At 36.7% G+C, this 21,006-nt stretch overlaps 1 protein-coding gene across 3 annotated transcripts in view; it reads left to right on the forward strand.

The window, feature by feature from the left end:
• The window catches only part of NKAIN2 (sodium/potassium transporting ATPase interacting 2), a 585,360-nt gene that overhangs the window by 547,043 nt on the left and 17,311 nt on the right, over positions 1-21,006 (forward strand). The window contains exons 5-6 of one of the 3 annotated variants that reach the window (XM_088140293.1): positions 3,084-3,144; positions 16,644-16,700. In XM_088140293.1, coding sequence (XP_087996419.1) covers positions 3,084-3,144; positions 16,644-16,700 — 118 coding nt within the window. Of the gene's footprint in view, positions 1-3,083; positions 3,156-16,643; positions 16,701-21,006 lie in introns of those variants that run through there. The other 2 variants (XM_088140294.1, XM_088140299.1) reach the window with 2 other exon arrangements.

A 21,006-nucleotide genomic window follows, 5' to 3' on the forward strand; every position in this document is an offset into this window, starting at 1 on the left:
TACCCACTTCCACTGCACATCTGTGCTAATTTGCTATTCTTCCCAATGGCTAGCTTAAAAAGAGAGCAGAAAGACACAAACATTTTCTCCATAGCGGTCCAAAGGTCAGAAAGTGTCTAGCTCGGCAGACTGGCCACTGAACACCCATCTAGGGCTGATCACCAGCTGGGAAATTGTGATGAAAGAGATGGTTCAGTGAACAGTTATAATTGGCTCCATTCCGAGGCCTGCTTGACAAGCTGTGCTAAAGCACAGCAGAGAGTCTCCGTGTGCTGGTTGGGAAGTCCTGCTCTGCAGAGCTCAGCTGGTGACCTATGAAGAAAATACATTTTTCCTACCATCCGCTGTTAAAATGATCAGCTGGATCTAGTATTCTGATTCATGAGTGTAGCTCCAAAAGAGCAGGCATAGGACCCATCCTGATGTAAAGGGAAGCACAAGACACTCACCCTTCTTGCTCTTGAGAAACCTTCTCACCATTAAAGGGAATTAAAGAACTCCTGTTTCTCTAACGCTCATTTGAACATTCAAGACTCTGGTGTCTTGAACTGTCAGTATGCTCGCCCCATGATAGAAGCTTAATGAATATTACCTATTTTTACTACAAAGAAACGGGTGTGCCAGGAAAAAAAATAACTTCCTAGTTTATGAGTTCTGATCTCAGTGAACACTGAACACCAAAGAAGGGATCAATAGAATCTTTCAGTTGTAAGGAATAACATTTTCCCTGGTAATACGTGAAGCAAAGCTTTATAGCCAAGCTTTTGCTGACCCCCACCCCTCCCCCTTCCTTTCATTTACACGAAAATCTTGCAATGGCAAATGAAGTCTGGGATAATTTCCAAAACATTGTTTTGTGTAGTTTTTCCTTCATACACATGCTCTTTCACCTTCCCTTTGTCCTGCATGCCAAGTTCCCAAATCTGCTATTAAATTCTTGTGCCTTTCCAACAGAAGTCCAAAACTGTTTCAAATAATGCTGAAGTATTGGAGGAAGAGTGCAGACTTAATGCATATCATTCAGGGAAAAGGTGCTAAGGGCATGACTTTGGTTGCCAAGTTTACTGTAATAATTTAACACAGAACTGTAATTATCTCACTGTTAAATCACCAGATAAGAGATGGTGGAGCAGCTTTTTTTTAAAAAAAATACACTTTTAAAAATATTTTGTTCTGAATCTGTGTATTTAGTTACTTTTTAGCTGTAGGGCTAGTGGGAGGATAGGCTATCTATTCCTGTTGGTGACCTCAGCATGTCCATAGGAGGAATTTCACATAATGCTGCCCATCTCTATCCCATTTAACCATTGCATTTCCTTCTGAAACCGGGGCAAATGCAACAACTGTAATAAGATTCTCCCTACCAATTCCAAGACTGAGCATCTTCTTCATGAATCTGTCAACTTTATGGTCTTTGCATGCGCATTTTTACAGCTAGTCTTCCTGTATCCACCCCACCCTTTCAGGTTTAGGTTTAGTGCCATAGCTCCCTGGACTCTTGTAGCAAAGTCACTAGATCAGTATTTTTTCAAACTTGGCAACTTTAAGATGTGTGGACTTTAACTCCCAGAATTCCCAAACCAGCATGCTGCCTGTGGAATTCTGGGTGTTGAAGTCCACGCATCTTAAAGTTGCCAAGTCTGAAAAACACTGCACTAGATTATTACTGCAGCTTCTGCACTGGAGATTTGATAACTAGAGCAGGGTAGCCTTGTACCTGCCATGTCAAGGGACACTCATTTACATTGTGTACAATATTAATACAGGGATTTTGCTGTTGTTTTTGCTGACCACCAGACAAATGACAAAGATGACATCACTTACTTAATTTTCATATATATATATATATATATATATATATATATATGTGTGTGTGTGTGTGTGTGTGTGTGTGTATTTATTTATTTATTTATTTATTTATTAAACTTGTCCCCGCCCATCTCCCCCCAATGGGGGACTCTGGGCGTCTCACAACATATTAAAACAATAAATAAATATACAATTAAAATTTATAACAGGACACGTTTACAAAAATAATAGGGAAAAAATCCAGGAGGCTGATGGAAGCAACACCAGGCCTCTAGGGGGCTAGCCAACCCCACATTTGATGACCTCCCTCCCTGCCCCAGGCCAGATGGCAGAGCCAGGTCTTCAAGTCCCTCCAAAAGGCCGGGAGTGAGGGGGCCTGTCTCACCTCCACGGACAAGATGTTCCAAAGGGCAGGGGCTACCGCAGAGAAGGCCCGCCTTCTGGACCCCACTAGTCGGAGTTCTTTTGCCAAGGGGGTCCATGTTCGTGGCCTTGGAAGTGCTGGGGTTGAACAGCTCTGTTAACAGCTACCTTGGAAGCAACAATAGAGAATGCTGCTACTCTCTGCAAGTTCTAGCGTAAAAAAGAGCTGTGCTCACAAGGGTAGCACCGTGAATATGATATAGATTTCTCTTAAGGTAAAGAGGACCTATAGGCTTGTTTAAGAGTGGTCTATGAATGCTAGTGGAATGGGAGGCTAGTAATCTGGAAAGCATCTGTCTCACTTCTTATTTTGCTAGCTTTTTGTTGTATTTATAAACAGAGGCGTCTCTTTAAAGGCATCTTCTTTTTCTCCTCATCTGGAATGCACATCTGAATGGATGGTTAGAGCAAGAGGGAACAGATTGCCCTACAGAAAAGTGTTTTGTCCATCCTTTTCCTTAGATCTGAGTGGCTATCTTTCAGCTTGTAGGAGTGTTGTAAGAAGCATACTATTGACCTTTGCTTGTGTGGCAAGCCTTCAGGGAAACAGCAGGAGGCATTCTTATGCACCAATTTATATTTATTCCTGAGTGACAAGAATACATTGGTAAATTAAGGAAAATCAACATTTTCAAAATTCACAAACCCAGCATTGCAGTAGATCCTGACGCCATTACGGGTTGTCCTGTCCTGTGCAGATTATTATTGCTAGAAATATGTAATTGTTTTAAATATTTGCCATTTTCCTAACAAAATGGGGGGAAGATAGCTTTTGTCTTGTAGGCACGCCCCACTTCCAAGCCTGATAACCACTTTGACTGCACATCTAATATTGTCCCATTTTGTTTAAGCTGGCAGGATTCATCTACGCCTGTTATGTTGTGAAATGTATCACCGAAGAAGAGGACAGCTGTAAGTACTAAAGGTTTATTACATGCGGGTTGAAATCATTTTTATATCACCCATCTCGCTCATCCATTCCACTCTAATATCATTCTGAATACTTTGTCATGCTATAAAAGATAGGAATAAGTTAGGGTGTGGAGACTTGCCTAGCATATGGGCTCCAAAAAAGCTCCCAAGTGTTTGAAGTCAATGGAGAGAAGGGTAAAATGCAGCTGTACAAAACAATTACTTTGTTCTGAAATGAAGCTGCACAGTTCTCTCCCTCCAAACATTCTTCATCAGCACAGCTTGTTTTGTTTCACACTATGACTGATAACTACTGCCTTACTAATGCTTTATCCTGTATGTAAAGTTCTTGTAACTGGCTATGGGGTTTGTTGTGGCATTTGGCAAGGATAGATGCAATTTCATGGCAAAGATGAAACAGAAGAAAATCTGCTAATATAAAAAAGGAGTGGGGGGAGTAATACATATGGCTTTCTCTTGGTGTAACATATTTATACAACTGGTTGAATAAAATGATTACATAGATATAGCTCAGTGGCTTTAGTTTTGCTTTTGACATAGGCATGGGTGTGTGTGAATCACAGTTCAGTTAATAATTCAGAGATGGCAAGATTTGATTCAGATTTGAGTTTCCAAGGCAAGGAGCTTCCATTTAATCAATTCAGAATTTGTAATTCAATTTGATAAAAGATTCAGCAATATGCTATAATGTGAAAACATCAAAATGTCTACAGCTGTTCCTGGTTTGGTTTTGTTTTGGCAGAATGGGATGATGTTTTATGGCTACTTGTACAAGAATTTGCATAAATTGCTAGCCTTTCATAAGGCATCAGAAACCTGGCTTTACCATCAAGCCTGGGGCTCTGATAGTATGGGTGAGCCCATTTTGTAGTTAGTTTGAGTGTTTATGAGTGTTCTCAACTGCTATTTTATGCTATTTCTGTTTTTTGTTTGTTTAATTTTGTTTTTATTGTTTTACTGTTTTATTTATTAGTCACCCAGAGTCATATATATGAGGTGAGTGGCCATATAAATTTATTAAAAAAATAAATAAAAATGGCTCTGAAGAGGGTGTTGTCACAATGTTGTACATAATACACTATGATATAAAGATATAGTCTGCATTGTGCACAGTTTTCTAGCAGCAGGCACACAATCTTAGACTCACTCATGCAATGAAGACTTAATATAAGACAAGATAGAGACAGTGAAGTACCAGAAGGCAAACAGAAGGATTGTGTATTTGTTGGGGTAGGCAGAAACAAAGGGAAATGAAAGATAAGACTGAAAGAGTTGAAGAATGACAATTTGGATACACAAATTGGACACAAGGCTAGAGATAGAGTGAGAGTTAAAAAAGGATAAAGGTAAACAGGGATTTGGGGAAAGACGAGGAAAATATTGTTAAAGAAGAGCAGCGGAATAATTGGAAAGTCTCTCCATCTCTCTCTCTCTCTCTCTCTCTCTCTCTCTCTCTCTCTCTCCTTCCTTCAAGCAAATCTTCTTAAAGACATTATATCAGAAGAAAGAGACACAAACAGCAAGACAACACACCTCCCAATGCTTTGACAGGCAGGGGTTGTGGAGGTGATAAAACTAATTAGAAGTCTACTTGTATCGGACAGCCTATCACACCACCCAGCCCCCAGTCCCTTCTGGCTTTGTCCACATCTGGAAGGAAAGCTGCGACCACCTCTGGGGCTCTGCAAAGCCCGAAAGGCCATTGAATCTCTCTGAAATAACTTCCTTGGATTCTACATCTTGAATAACCTCAGAGATTTGATTTAAAGATTTGATTCAAGGGATTTTAAAGGAATCGAAAGATTTGATTCCACATCTTTCAATGAAATCACCTCTTTGAAGATGCACACAATCCTAATAGTCACCCCTCTTCCTTGAGTTCATCATGACATCAATATGAATCATTTTTAACTTATACTTCATTCCGTCTTTTGCACTGAGCATCAGGGCTGTGGACAAACATTACAAACAGTTGAAATATTGTAGCCACAAATGTAGCTACAAACAAAGTAGAAAATAGAAGTATACTTCATCTTAACAATTGACTTGTGGTTTTCTCATGACATCTGTGCCAGCCTAGCAAAGGTAGAAGTAGATATTATGTCTAAGAGATCTAGAAAGCAAAAGCTCTATGCTGAGTTTTCTTACCATTCAAAAAAATGTTCAAGTACACTCACTACCTTATTACTCAAGCTCTGGTAATGACATCCTTTTATGTCGAGGACAATATAATAACATCCATGATACAAATAAATGCACTTAAGTGCTATTGGAAGATAGAAGGGGGTTAGAATTGACAAAAAACTACTATTTTCAGCACTAGTCTCTGTTGAACATGACATCTCCTTCTGCACTGAAGATACAAATGTTTTTAAATATTTCAGTAACCCTGTGAACAGTTTAGCATTCTGAAATCTCATAGATTTCACCAGGGGAAAAAAAAGTTCTAATTATGGCTGGATTGGATCTCATGTTGTTTGGTCACTAGCTAACCAAAATTATTTCCCAGTTCTCTTTCGTAAAGGAAAATGCATGAAGTCAGGAATCAGGATGAATGAATACCTCAAACCTTTTTCCTCTCTCATAATTCACATATATTCCAGGGTTTGTTATTGAATGTATCATTCACTATAAGTACAGATTTTAACATAAAGCATGTTTTAATGATCCAAGAATGTGCCAATGTGAGCAGAAGATGAATTTATTTGATGGCCTGTTTATATTCTGACCTGTTTCATAGGCCTTGGGCAGATACCAGCTCACTTTCCATAGGGATTATATTCCAATAAACCACCTGATCAAGAGAAATATTTGTTTGGGTACATGTACGCTATCCTCACTGGTGCCCTAAGAATGTTGTAAATAGGCTTAGAGTTTTGGATATCTTCATTTCTCTGCAAAAATGAACAGCTGTAGCAAAGTACAGAGATAGGTAAAAATCTCTATCAGGTTGGACACCTGGTGACTTCATGGACATCTCTATGTATTTCCTTGAACTACAATACATAATTGTGTATTGCATTGCTGCCTTTTGTGGTTTCCCTCCTCCACAACTTCCTAGTTCAGCCTACAGAGATGTCTTAATAGTCTACTATGCATGTCTTAACCAACTCAGCCCTGAGAACAGCCCCAGTCAGCTAAGGCAAGAGGACACAAAAATTAAAATAATAATCTGCAGTAGCATACAGCTTCATTTTACATTCCACATCACACTGTGTAACAGCTGAGTGAAATTTTGTTTGGTTTGGATAGCATTGTAAATTAGGCATATTCATATTCTAAACTAGTAAGGTCCCCAATATAGTAATGACACTCCGGCACTAAAATAATCATTTGAAGATAAAATGTCCAGAATTTTCTTGGGAAATATATGAGGAAATCTGGAATTCTTGGAACAGTAGCTACATATGGCAAGGCATTAAGTATGCCAATTAGTGGGAGAGTTTGGGGCTTCTCTAGGGGAAGTAGATGGGGAAAATGAATTAAGGTGTAAAATAGAATGTAAACCTACAAGCTGAGTTCTGTAGAGGTATAATGTGACAGAGATAGGAATCTATGACATAGAGAGGAAATCTGTGTTCACCCTATTTTTCACTCTGCATCACCCTGTTGAATTTGATACTATAAAGCAATTGTATTCTACTGTCACTAGGATTATTAGCAGCAACAATCTAAAGCGGCTAAAATGTCAACACCTATCTTTCATTGATGGGATATCTTATCCACATATCATATTTATTTTCGGAAATCTTATTAGAACTACATTTTCTTAAAATTGTACAGTAATTTTATCCCTTTGAAATATTCATTTAATCAGTTTAAACTCTGTTGCAATTTGATTCTCCAATACGAGCTTTATGTCAAGTTCCCCAACAATTCAGTTTAAAAAAAAAAAAATCATTAAATATTTAGTTACTTCATAAAAGGCTCTAGAGAGTCATCAATAAAACATCAGCCTGCTGGGATTTGTAGATTACATGAAATTAAAAGAAGAGACTTTGTTTCAAGGACTGCTTTCTCTTTTGGCACTACTGTGCTCTAATGAAAAAGGAGTGGTGTAGACATGGTGAGTTTTAAAAGATACAGTCATGATTATCTAAAATAGGTCTTCTCAGCTGTGTCCTTCAGATCACTGGACTTCAACATCTGTAACATCTAGTCAGGATAGCCAAAGGCTTCCCCCCCCCCCACCCTGCAAATCATTATTGACTTCTGGCAATTGCCTGAATTAGTCCCTGCAGTTTTCTTGGCAAGTTTTCAGAAGTGGTTTGCCACTGCCTGCTTCCTAGGACTGAGAGTGACTGGCTTTGTGCCTAAGGCGGGACTGGACCTCACAATCTCCAGGTTTCTAGCCTGGTGCCTTAACTGCTACACCTTGAACTCTAACGTATCTGGAGGTGGCCACATTGGTGGAAGCTTGTCTAAAGAATTTCACAAGAGGACCCTTTTCATGGCTCCATTTTAGGATAAATGCACTTTCCCAAATAGGATTATTTAGATAAAGGATATTATTTTTAAACAATCTAGTACACAATTTTTGGTGTATTAAATCTTCTTTTGTGGTCCATATCACTTACTGTCTTCATTTCTTTCTCTTATTCTGTTTATAGGGAAAAAACATGGAACTAATTAATGTCACATTAATGTTAGCAACCGTGATCTGTGTTGTAATAACTTCTATTCTCTGTATAAATAAATCTGATTTTGAGGAATACCTTGCTAAAAAGTCTTTGCATATTTTATTTATTTATTTATTTATTTACCAAATTTGTCACCGCCCATCTCACCACAGAGATATCATCTTAGAAGTAAATATATTCAGTAGCATTTCCTTCTAAGCAAAATTTGCAGAATCAGGCTACAGGCTGCAATCCTAAAACTGTAATTCTAATATGGCTATTAGAGGGTTTGCATCATTTAAATTATTTTACTCTTTTCCACAGAGTGTTAACCATTTTATTTTATTTTTTACATTCATCTTTATTATATGGCCAAAGACTTTGTAATTTTTATTAGAAATTTCTTTCTGAAGATATAGCGGGTTCACAGACACCAGTATCTCTTAATGGGAGTGATGCAGCTAACCACTTTATGAAGATTGACATTGCTCACAGACATTTTGGGGTACACTGAGGATACTCTACAGTCTGGCTACATTGGTGGTTTATCTTCTAGGCTTTCAATCTGTGCTTACAAGTGGTTATGAGTATTTTAACTCACATTGCTAATTTTATACACAAATGTAGAAGTTTCAGTTGCTTCAACTTATTGGAGATTAAAAATAGTGCACTCTTCTCTATGTAGCATCATGATTTGACATACAGCTGGTATTTCATCAAATCTTAAATTGCCATTTAGACTCTCAAGCTATCTCTCTGCTCAGTGCAGGAATCCAGATAAAGCCTTTACAACCAGTGAGTATCCATTCTGTGCTTGAACACATCCAGGGAAGGAGAGCCCTACAACTCCCTTGATATTGGCTCCAGTGTTGGGCTGTCCTTATTGTTAAGAAATCTTTTAATCACAAGCTTCCCTCCTCTAGCTTAAATTCATTATTCCCTGTAAGTCATGATGGAGCAAGATGGAGGAGTTTCTTCTACATGACACCCTCTTCAGTCTTTCCTCCTCAGGGCTAAACAGTCCCAGTTCCTTCCATCTCTCTGCTACTTTTGAGTCCACTGATCCTCCCCAGGGCTCTTCTTTGAACCTGTTCCAGATTATACTCATACTTGTAACGTTTATGCCGAAACAAAATCTAGATTTTCACAGAAGATGCATTTTAAAAGAAGCTTCTTTTTAAATTGCTGTAATTGATAGCTTTGTACCCAACTGATTTTAGACAATTGATCTTGGGTAACTGAATATATGAGGCAGGGTGAAAGTTGATCTCTGCAGGCCCAGTCACCTTATATGTGTTTAGGAAGATATAAAGACATCCCCATTTTAGCAGATCATAAGTTAGCTTCTGTTTTGACTGATGGTCAATCAAAGTTGTTGTTGATTCCTAGTAACCACATAGATAGATTTTAATCCATAACAATCTATCCCTAACTTGTTCTTTCAGGTCTCCCAACAGTGCACTCATTGCCACTGTAACTGAGTCTGTATACCTTGAGTTAGCTTCTGTACCTATCTATATACTCCAATAAAATGCCTTGATGGCTTGAAGAGCAGTAAATGGCTATAGAGAAAAGGCCCTACTTGGTTATGCCATCCTTAAAAATGTCATTTGTATTTCAGATTAAAAAAAAAAACTTTCCAAGGCTTATTAGCCTTGCTACACTGCTTTTATACTGCCCTTTGTTTTTCATACTCCTGACTGATGCTATTATACTGTGGCACTTTTTTGGTCTCTGTTTTAACATATTTCTTTTGCTGTAATTTTGAATTTTTTTGGCAATCTTGAGAATTTCTAGCAGGCAATTTATAATGACTACTCATCTGAAATGTATGTATCATTGGCCACAAAGCAAAGTCTCCAGTTGTACCAGCAAGCTAATATGCACATACAAATCCTCTTTTTAAAAACAACAACACACACATTAAGAGAGGGACACTGCTAATCTGAATGGCCCTCTCTTTTCACAGGCCTGTTGACTCTCTAGATCCATAGTCTGAACTTGAATTTACAGTGTGGTTTAAAAGTAATAAAGCATTTTGCTTTATACTTCCATTGAGTCTTTGATAGAAGACATTTCAGACATTCAGATATGCTAGTACCCTGCATAGCCCAACAGCCAGTTGAAGATTGCTGAAAATAAATACATAGATCTAGAAATAAAGAAATAAAGTTTAGATGCCAAGTAGGCAGCAAATATTTCATTGTTAGGAAATAGTTTCTTATTTAGATCCATGTTCGGTTTTGTATGCATTTCTCCTGTCCCCCACCTTGGAAATCGTTTTATGTGACCAGAATAATTTAACAGGCCATACAACTTGGATACTGTGAGATGACAATAATTTACAATATGTTAATCCTTTAAAGGTTCCTTCAGGAAGTAAACAGCATTGAAAAACCAAGCCAGATATCCATTCACCTATCTACCTACCTACCTACCTATCTATCTAACTTGGAAGCTCTGAGAGAAATTCAAAAACTTCTCACATATATGAATAGATTTCTCAACAGTTTAGCAAGCCTTTAATAAGAAACCCTTATGTGAGGAAAATAAATCAACAGAACAATCTAACACCTACATAATATAGGAGCTGAAAATAAACAATTGGGAAATAGTCACCTTTTTAAAGGCATGCTTAACTCTGAGAGGGAGAGAAGAAACACACTACTCAAAAATAAAGAAATGTTGTGATCGTGAGAAATACTTGGACCCAACACAAGTCCTTTCAATCAGGAATTTTGTTAGCGATGGCATCCATTTGCACCCTGAACATAAAGAGAACCAGTGAACTTAAGATAATGAGGGCATAGTTCCAGTACAACCATACAAAATGATGCCAGAACATCTCACTCCATCACTCTCCAGTAGTTCAGCCAACTATAATTATGTTAGGCCAGGCCCTAGATATTTATATAGATAGACTTCAATTCCACACTGCCTCTTTAGTCAAAAATTCAGGACCAACAAAGGGTAGTAAAGTTTACCTACCAAGGAGAAAACCACACCCCCACCAAAACTGGCAGGGCAAGCTACTGTATATAAAGAGGGAGCAAACCCCACACTCACTCACACTGATGACGTTACCTACTCAGGTAATGAAATGTCTGCAAGCAAACAACCAAGTTCAGAGAGCACCAAGGACTCCACAGTTCAACCCTGAGCTAATATATTCTCTTCTATTGGAGTAAAGTTTATTTTGACAAACGGTTGAGCAGGAAGCAAATATGTGTGCAGCAAAGCTGACTGGAATTGTTTCATGGAGTCTTAAAACTGTTCTTCAAAAAATATGAGGCAGTTTTCAATATGAAAGAAATCAAACAATGAGCTTGGATGCTAAACAAGAATAGAAATCAAACATGACAAAAGATAAAGATGTGTGAGGAGGCAACTATCCACACATTTGGTGTTCAGGAGGCTTTCAAATTAACACAGTGGCTGAGAGGTTGAATAATGCATAGAAGCACTGAACCAAGACCTGTTGAAATTGACAATAACTTTTCACCGAATATTTCAAATTCTCAAGTCAGTGCAAGTATCTGTCAGATTTATCACAATCATCTTCTAATAACATTTACTTAAGTTTTCCAACCATTTCTTGAATTTGCATCCTTCTTAGATAAGAAACTGCAGCATATTTTTTTCAGATGTCACATGAATCTAATGTGACAGAATATTTCCTAAACATTTGTGGCTTCATTAGTCCACTACTGATCAGTGGAGAGTATGCCCTTTTTCTACAACCCCTGTCCCCATTCCAGTTCTGCCACAATTCAGGAGAAACTCATTGCTTTGTCCTTCTTTTGCATGGAGAGTAGCATTATCCAACATTTATATAACAGTGACAATATTTAAAACTTTATCATAGCCAAGAGTAAGAATTGATTTTCTTACTACTTGGTGGCACGCGTTCTACCAACACCAAACTTCACCTGCTTCCACTGTATGGAATATAGGTGCAACTATCAGATTTATTAAAGGGTTTTGCAAGGCCCAGGAACTTAAAATCTTCTCAACAACTTCTAGGGAGCAAAAGAGGTGAAGAATGAGAATATTTCTCTCTTTTTTAATAACTTTATTAAATTGTTTTCAAAAAGAACAATAAAAACTACCAGAAACTAATACTGAGAGAAAGAGTAAGAAAAAGAAAATCGAAAAAAGAGAAAAACATAAAGATCAAAAGTGCAGAAAAGAAAAGAAAAAGAGAGAAACAACAAAAGGTTGATGTCAGGTTCAACCTAAGAAACTCCATGAGATGGTTCTGGATTTGCTTAGTTACTTTATTAGCTTACACCTGCTAGACAGAATCTCGCCAGACTAACTCTAACTCTCAAAGTCTGCAAGTAAACACTACCAATTCCTTAGGGTGGTGCCAGTCTCATCCTCTTTGCTTTCACATACTCAGGCTGTGGGCTGAGAAGATGCTTCTCCCCTTGACCTTGAACCTCCTCATCCAAGTCCTCCATCACAGTTATCATATATAAAAGCAAAGTTCCATGAGTTTTTCCCAACTCTTTATCCATCAAACTCAAAAAGAAGGTCTATTGAATTGAGTATTAATCTTTAAAATCTTCTGTATACAGATAGATATTTCATTCCAGATTTTATTTTATTTTTTTTGCTTTTTTACAAATCCACCAGAGGTGATAAAATGTCCCTTCTTGTTGCTCACATTTCCATCATACATCTGAAGTACCTTTATACATTTTATATAGTTTTTCTGGCAACAAGTACCAACGATACATCATTTTATAGAAGTTCTCTTTAAGGTTATAACACAATGTAAATTTCAGTCCTTTCTGCCACATATTTTCCCATTGTTCCATCTGTACGTTGTAGCCAAATTTTTTAGCCCATTTTATCATACAGTCCTTAACTTGTTCATCTTCTGTCTCTAGTTTCAGTACAAGTGTATACATCTTTGCAATAATATATTCATCATTAGTACATAATTCTGCTTCAGATTCAGTCTTACCATAATCAAAACCATCAGTCCTTTAATCTATTTTAAATCTTTCTTGTAATTGTACATAAGAAAACCATTGACAAATATATCCTTCTGATATCAATTTCTCTCTTGTCTTTAATTTAAAGTCCCTTTAAGAAAATTCTAGTACGTCACGATAAGTTAACCATTTTTTAGTTATAATTTCTCTTCTATAAAAACCTACTTGTGGGGACAACCATAAAAAAACCTTCAGAGACAATGTAGATTTATATCTGTCCCATATTCTCAAGATGTCATGTCTAATAAAATGATTTTTAAAATCTACATTAACTTTTACTTTGTCATAATATAAATAGCCATGCCACCCAAATATTAAGTCATGTCCCCCTAGTTCCAATAACCTCCTATTTCTCAAAATCATCCACTCTTTCATCCAAACCAAACAACAAGCTTGAATAAACAACAAGCTTTGAAGTACACCTTCAAATCTGGGAGACCTAAACCTCCTCTTTCTTTAGCATCTTGTAAAACTTTATACTTAATTCATGGTTTTTTACCTTGCCACACAAATGTAGATATATCTTTATGCCATTGTTTAAATGGAACATCAGTTGTCATAACAGGTATTGTTTGAAACAAAAATAACATTCTAGATAAAACATTCATTTTAATTATTGAAATTCTTCCCAACAATAATTGTAATTTTTCCCATCTTAACATACCCTTTTTTAATTTCATTCCAAGTCTTAACATAATTATTTTGAAGCAACATACAGTTACTATTTGTCAAGTTCACCCCCAAATATTTTCTTTGTTTCCACCTTAAACTTGTTTTGTTCATCAGTTCTTCTTGTTCTTGTATCCTCATACTTTTCATTAACATTTTAGTCTTTTGTTTATTAATTTTAAAACCAGCCAAAGTACCAAATTCTTTCAACTTTTTCATTAAAGCTTCAATCCCCTTTAAGGGGTCCTCCAACGCCAACACCAACACCAAATCATCCACAAAGGCCCTCAACTTATATGTCTCTTTCTTGATTTTTATGCCCCTTATCTTCTTATCTCTCCTTATATCTCTATTCAAAACTTCCAAAACTAAAATAACCAACAAGGGAGACAGTGGGCAACCTTGTCTCATTCCCTTTTGTATCTCACATGATTTAGTTAAGTCTCCATTCACAATAATTTGTGGTTTCTGTGATCTATAAATTGATTTCACTCCTTTTATAAAATTCTCTCCAAAGTTCAAATCTTCCAAAACTTTAACCATAAAAGGCTAATTTGAATTGTCAAAAGCTTTTTCTGCTTCCAAAAAGATGAATGCAGTTTGTTTTTCATTATGCTGTTCCAAATATTCTATAATATCCAGCATCATTCTAACATTATCTCTTAATTGTCTTTTAGGTAAAAATCCACACTGATCTTCATAAATATATTCTTGTAATATAACCTTCAATCTGTTAGCTAAAATCATTGTGAACAGCTCATAGTCACTATTCAATAATGATAAGGAATGAGAATATTTTTCAAAGAAAGAGCTGGATGGCATGGCTTCAGACACAGAAATTTTGAAAGAGAAATGGGTAATTTGGTATGAAATAATGTTCAAAGAAAAGATATCCCCACTGCCATAGCAATGCACTGCATAGTAACTTTTTGAATCTCAGACATTGTGTATGTACAAATAGCACTTAACCCCAGACCTTTGTACTCATGGTTTTTACACAACTTGAACTATAAGGGCAGAACTAATGTTACAGTGGATATATGTGGGCAGTTGGCTCAAGATACTGTCTTTAATGAAAAGCTGCCATGGGAAGATGCCATTCTCAGAAAAATAAACTCAAAGAAGATAATGTGCCTTAACCCCTCCCATTCCAGCCATTTTTTCACACAGTTTCCTCCAGCTCATTTTTTTTACCTGAAGGCAAAATATATTGAATCATTCAGTTATGCATTAGAATATTGTCCTGTTTGTTCAGCAGGGACATGATGAACAATTCAGCTAATTATAGATGATGACACCAGTACAGTGTACAACAATGATTTGGATCGCTGTTGTGAAACCTGATTATTTGTGCTTAAGAAACAGGCAGAAATGTTCATGGAATTAGTGACAGTTTTCCCATTCAGCCCTGAATGGTATCAAGCCCAGTCTGGAGTATTATATGAAATTTAACAGCTTTGGCCTTGTAGAGGCAGAAGAGGAAAATCTGTATAATGTTATCACAGATAAAAGCAGATACTTCAATCAGATTGGCTCCCTGTATCTGCAAGAAATCTAAACTTAAAGCTGAGCTAGTAAAACCAGCTAGTACGGCTGGTTTAAATTATAGCAAGTAATTAGGCTGAAGACAAAATCAGTGGTTGCATTTTATAATTACAATTAATTTAAAGGTTAATTTCCTTGGGTACTAAAATCTTATTTAAAACATTTACCAGGAAAGGAAATTAGGATGTTACTATCAAGATGCATGGAGTGCCTTTGGGAATCCATGCCTATTATCAGTAAAAAATTGGGTTAGGCTCAAAGTGGGAGTTCCAATTCATTTTAGCATATTATAAATGGCTTTGAGTTGAAGGATTTTGGTTCGGGAAGATGGTAGGATTTGCATTTCTTTTGTTTGAGGTATTAATTGCAAATATTTTGAACAAAAGGTCTGAATTTATATGTGAACAAGCACAACATGAAAAGAAAATTGGTTATGGATTGCTGCCTTTCCAACTAATAAAGCTGATGTTAAGAAAATTGCTAAGAGAATAGTTGTGCAATCAAAAACAATTAATAAATGGAATTGCACTGTGAAAGTGGTGCTGTCAATGGGCTTCCTATATATTAATTTATCTTCTCCTCTTTCCTGAACATTTACTTGGCCTTTCTTTTCTGAACAATAGTTACCACCTCCTCAAGGAATAGTTGAAACATATATTTGTAATGAAAGAGCTTTAAAGGAAGTAATGTTTCCATTTAGTATCACATCATTGTCCTAAGATTCTGTTCAATAGATATCCAATACTGTTAAATAACAATAACAGTTTAATATTCTACCCAATCACAGTATAATAAATGGATTGGGACCACCATGAATTTTATTCAGTCTTTTTCTCTTAATCTGTTATATAGTCTTGTTATATGGAAGAATTATAAACATAATATTTTAAAAACACATATACAGATATGAATCTGATGTCAGTTGAACTGATGGCTACAAATGAAATAAGCCATTAGAATCCTTCTTGAAAGAATATACCTCACAACCAACATTGGGAAAATAAAATTTGTATATTCTGCCAATCTTTGAATAATAACCTTGAAAAGTAGTGATTATAGAAACTGGGAGACTTTCATTTTTAGCTGCCTAACTTGCCTTCAATTCTGCTGCTACTCCTCATATAGTTTCTTGAACTGGTTCAGTCAGAATCTTAACCAAAGCAGACCATGGTTTAAAGAAAGGAAACTATCTGGATTTATGAACTAGGAGTTAGAATCACCCTAAATTATATGTGTTGGATCATGGTTGAGGAAGACAAAAAGAATTCACATGCAAGGATAAAGAGATTTGGGGACAGGGGAAGAGAATGATGCACTCCTGATTTTTAAACCATGGCTTGATTCATGTTACATTATAACAACCTATGGTGGCATAATTATGATTCAAATCCAGTGGGAAAGATAAACCATATCCAGAGGGTCCCCAAAGTTATGCATCTATCCACTGCATGTTGCTTTATTTCTCACACTTTTCATCCACTAGCATTTTGACAACTTAACAGGCTAATACTGTTTAGAAGCTTCTAAAGTAGTATCCAGTGCACTATTAATTATTTTTTTAAAAATACATTACCTAATAAAGAAAATCACATCTCTATTTTCTCAAACTCTCACCTGAGTTTTGGCCTGCTAAAATTTACAGCTGAATACCCGGTGATGGGAGGAAGATTGGCCTACTGGCTCCCTGGAGCAAACCAGAGTATGTATTTCTTTATCATTATGAATGTTTTGCTTCGAGTCTCCTTTGAATTGGTTTGTGGGAACTCTTACAGGGTGGGGTTTTGGCTTTGTTTTTGTTTTGTGGCATGAGATCACTTCTGAGATCTGCTTTCCTATGGCCCTTCGAGTTCTTCACATGCATCGTAAAACATTCTTATTCAGAGTGCTTTAAAAGAATTTGGGTTTTGTTGTTTTAGAAATTTTGCCTGCAGTTATGTTTATATGAATGAATTAATAAAAGAGTGAATGAATGAATGCATATTGTTTGACTTAGAAAAAGCATGTGATAAAATGAATAGCTTGAATTATGAACATTTTGCACAAATGTTGAATGTTGGCTGCTGAATGAAATCAGAGAGATATGTTATGGAAGTAAAAATGTATGAGAATAAATTAAACGGTTAGTGAATGGTTCGACACTGAGCAAGGAATGAAATTAGGATGTTTTATGTCCCCTTGGGTGTTTAATGTATTTATGGAGGAATGTATTAGGAACATTTTTGATGATGTTAGAGGTGTGTCAATTGGGGATGTAAATATATGTTGTACACAGATGGTACAATACTTCTGGCTAAATGAATGTTAGATAAATTATGTGATGCAATCAGGATTATAGATCTAAAAATTAATGTATCAAGACCAAGGTAGTTGTGTGCAATTGGGAAAATGGAATGAATTATTATAAGTTATTCATAAATCAAAACAGGTAGATGAATTTTGTACATTCATAGAATGTTTACTAAAGGTGGGAAACGAGATAGAGAAATGTTAAGATATGCAAATACTGGGGAAAAAAGTAGTTGGTTGTATCTGTTGTGGGAATGAACATTTGTAAAATATTCCCATCTGTTGTGGGAATGAACATTTGTAAAAAGTAACTGGTTTCTGCCCACTTTGTTATATTAAAGTGGGAATTAGATGAGTACGGTAATACAGTAGGAATGTGATACTTGGAAAGTGTATGTGATAACACAAGAAGAGATAGGGTCAAGAATGAGTGGGAGCTGAATGAATGTAGGTTGAATATAAATGTGAGTAATCAATATGAACAAAGTACATTGCAGAAAATGAAGATTAAATCACAGAACAAATACGTATATGAAAGAGCAGTTAATGGGTTGAGAGGAAGAAGAAGACTGAGAAAGTCATGGTTTGATAGTTGAGGAAATCCATAAAAAAAGAGAGGTGAAAAGTTTAAACCAGGGTTTCTCAACCTTGGTAACTTTAAGACAGGTGGACTTCAACTCCCAGAATTCCCCAGCCAGCCTTGCTGGCTGCGGAATTCTGGGAGTTGAAGTCCACCCGTCTTAAAGTTGCCAAGGTTGAAGAACCCTGGTTTAAAGAACGAAAGACTATATATGAAGCAATATATAGACACAGTGGAAGAAAGGATATTTTCCAAGGTATGGAGAGGTACTGTGAATTATGTAGATAGTAACTAGATTTAGCTATGTTTTCTTCTTTTATCTCATGTCTTTACTTTGTTTAGTTTACTATTGCTTACTTCTTTCCTTCACCTTACAAAATGTTTCTTACTTTGAAAAGGAATATCGTGATGTGTGTGTATGTAGTTAAGTTTATACAAAGTGTTTTTAATCACAGAATGTTTGGCACTTTAGTTTGACGCTTTTAATAACAGTGTGGTGTCACATTGTACTGACTCCAAGAAAACTCAGGTACATGTCCATCATCAGCTATAGAAAATCAGTGGTGTCTTTGGGCTAGTCACTGCTCTAAGCCAAATTACCTCATACCCTACAGCAGTGTTTCTCAACCTTGACAATTTGAGGATGTGTGGCTTCGACTCCCAGAATTCCCCAGTCAGCTGCTGACTGAGGAATTCTGGAAGTTGAAGTCCATACGTCTTCAAGTTGCCAAGTTTGAAGAACACTGCCCTACAGTGTTTTATGAGGATAAAATGATTCCTTATATGCTCCTTGACCTCCTGGAGAAAATCTTAGATAAATCTATACTATACTATACTATACTATACTATACTATACTATACTATACTATACTATACTATACTATACTATACTATACTATACTATACTATACTACAGGGTTCCTCAACCTCAGCAACTTTAAGTTGGGTAGACTTCAACTCCCAGAATTCCCCAGCCAGCCATGCTGGCTGGGGAATTCTGGGAGTTGAAGTCCACCCATCTTAAAGTTGCTGAGGTTAAGGAACCCTGTTATACTACACTACAGTACACTATACACAGGGCGGATAGAATAATCACATCTTAGAATTTAACAAAACCATAACAAATCTTCAGCTAGCCATACTTTTTATTAGAAGCCATTGTGAAAATAAATCTACTGTAATCTCACCAACATTTACCCAATCTAAAGTGTTATTTCTGCTCTGATTTGATGAATAGCAGCTCTTCCAAACTGTGTTCAGAGGATCTCCATGGCTTCTTGAATATGTATCAGGAGTTCCTTGATGAAAGCAGTAATGGTGGACAACCTTTTCTAAAAGAGCCATTCTTTTCCCTCTGAGATATGAAAGTTTAAAAGAATGTTTGGTGCTTTTGCAAACACTTCCAGTGAGTAAGATCCAATCTAAGCGCTCTCCAAATTCCATATGCATCCCAAAGCATCCATGAGCAACTTCATAGAAAGTATTCAGGGGGTCCTGTCCAGCTGAGTTTGTAAGAAAATAATTGCCCGAAGGTAGAATGTCTGGGCATGATGGCTGTGAGTTATACTTGCTTTAAGCTTCAGAATACCATTCCTCCTGCTGGAGTTTTCCTCCATGTGTACCAGTTTTCTCCCTATATTTCTCTTGTAATAAAATTGTCCACAGCAATATCCACTAACAACTTATTTCATTAGAGATTTATTTCATAGCTTGTGCTATCTCTAAATGGCACTGATTGGGCACTGCCTGCATTTTTTTTTCTTTCCCTTTTTTCTCTCCTCAGCTTATTTGAAGCATTCAGTCAATTTGAAAATCCTTCAGGGACAGTTTTAGAATGCTCCATATGTAAAATGAAACATTATTATGGAAATGATTCTAGAAATATCTTGGTTCAACTAAACATTTCTCAGTGCTCTGAATTTTATTCATGAAATGTAGGCTCTTTTGAATCCTCTGAATGTCTACATTGTTCCATGCTCACAGACCTTCAGGTTTTACAGTTTAGTGATGACAATTTCTGAAGACTTGGGCAATGCTGACACTATTAGTAGAATAAAAACGTAATAGGTGTTTGTGAGCAGGTGAGTACCAGAGCAGTCTGAAGTCCTGGATTCATGAGATTATAGTGCCTTGAATATACTGCATCTTTTCTATAAATTAGAAAAGCTTATTTAAGCTTAGAGCTTAAAGTTTCTGGGAGTTGAAGTCCACCCATCTTAAAGTTGCTGAGGTTAAGGAACCCTGTTATACTACACTACAGTACCTCAGCAACTTTATACTACACTACAAAACCTCAGCAACTTTAAGATGGGTGGACTTCAACTCCCAGAAATCTGCATTCTGGACTTTAGGAAATATGACTTCAGAAAGCTAAAAAAATACTGGCTAGGATACATAGGATCCAATGAATACAGATATTCAAGAAGAAGGAGGTTCAAGAATAGTAAGAGTGACTTTAAAGCAAACTGTTGACAGCATAATTGCAAACAATTTCAATAGGGCAGTCTTCTTTAACCTGGATATGCAGACCAACTCTCAGAATTGCCCACTTAGGTATTGTCAAGACTCAAAATTCTGGGAGTTCAAATCTACATGCCTGAAGGGCAGCCTAGAGGGGACAGGTGTCAAGAAGAGATGGGCTGAATAAGTAATGTGTTGAACTTAGCTGTAAAATAGACTCATACAGGTAGTCCTCAGTTAATGACTGCCCTCTTTAGCAACCATTCAAAGTTACAACAGCGCTGAAAAGGTAACTTTATGACCAGTCCTCGAACTTACAACTGTTGCAGCATCCCCATGGTCACATGATCGCAATTTGGGTGCTTCGCAACCAGCACACATTTATGACTGTTGTAGCATCTTGCAGTCATATGATCACCATTTGCAATCTTCACAGCTATCTTACAACATGCAAAGTCAATGGAGAAGCTGGCAGTAAAATTGCAAGTTGCAGTCACATGATGTTTCGCTTAATGACCACATCACTTAGCGATGGAGTTTCTGGTCCCAATTGTGGTCGTTAAGTGAGGAGTACATGTATAGGAAATAGAAGGAGGGCCAAAACACTGAGGATGGGTACCAGCAAGCAATCAAAGCTTGGCATGTTTTAAATAAACAAATTGAAAGACTGTCAAAAGAG

This window comes from Python bivittatus, unplaced genomic scaffold (assembly GCF_059951505.1).
Source record: "Python bivittatus isolate LINGU-HERP-01145 unplaced genomic scaffold, Pbiv_v1 ctg000020_np1212, whole genome shotgun sequence".
Taxonomy (NCBI): domain Eukaryota; kingdom Metazoa; phylum Chordata; class Lepidosauria; order Squamata; family Pythonidae; genus Python; species Python bivittatus.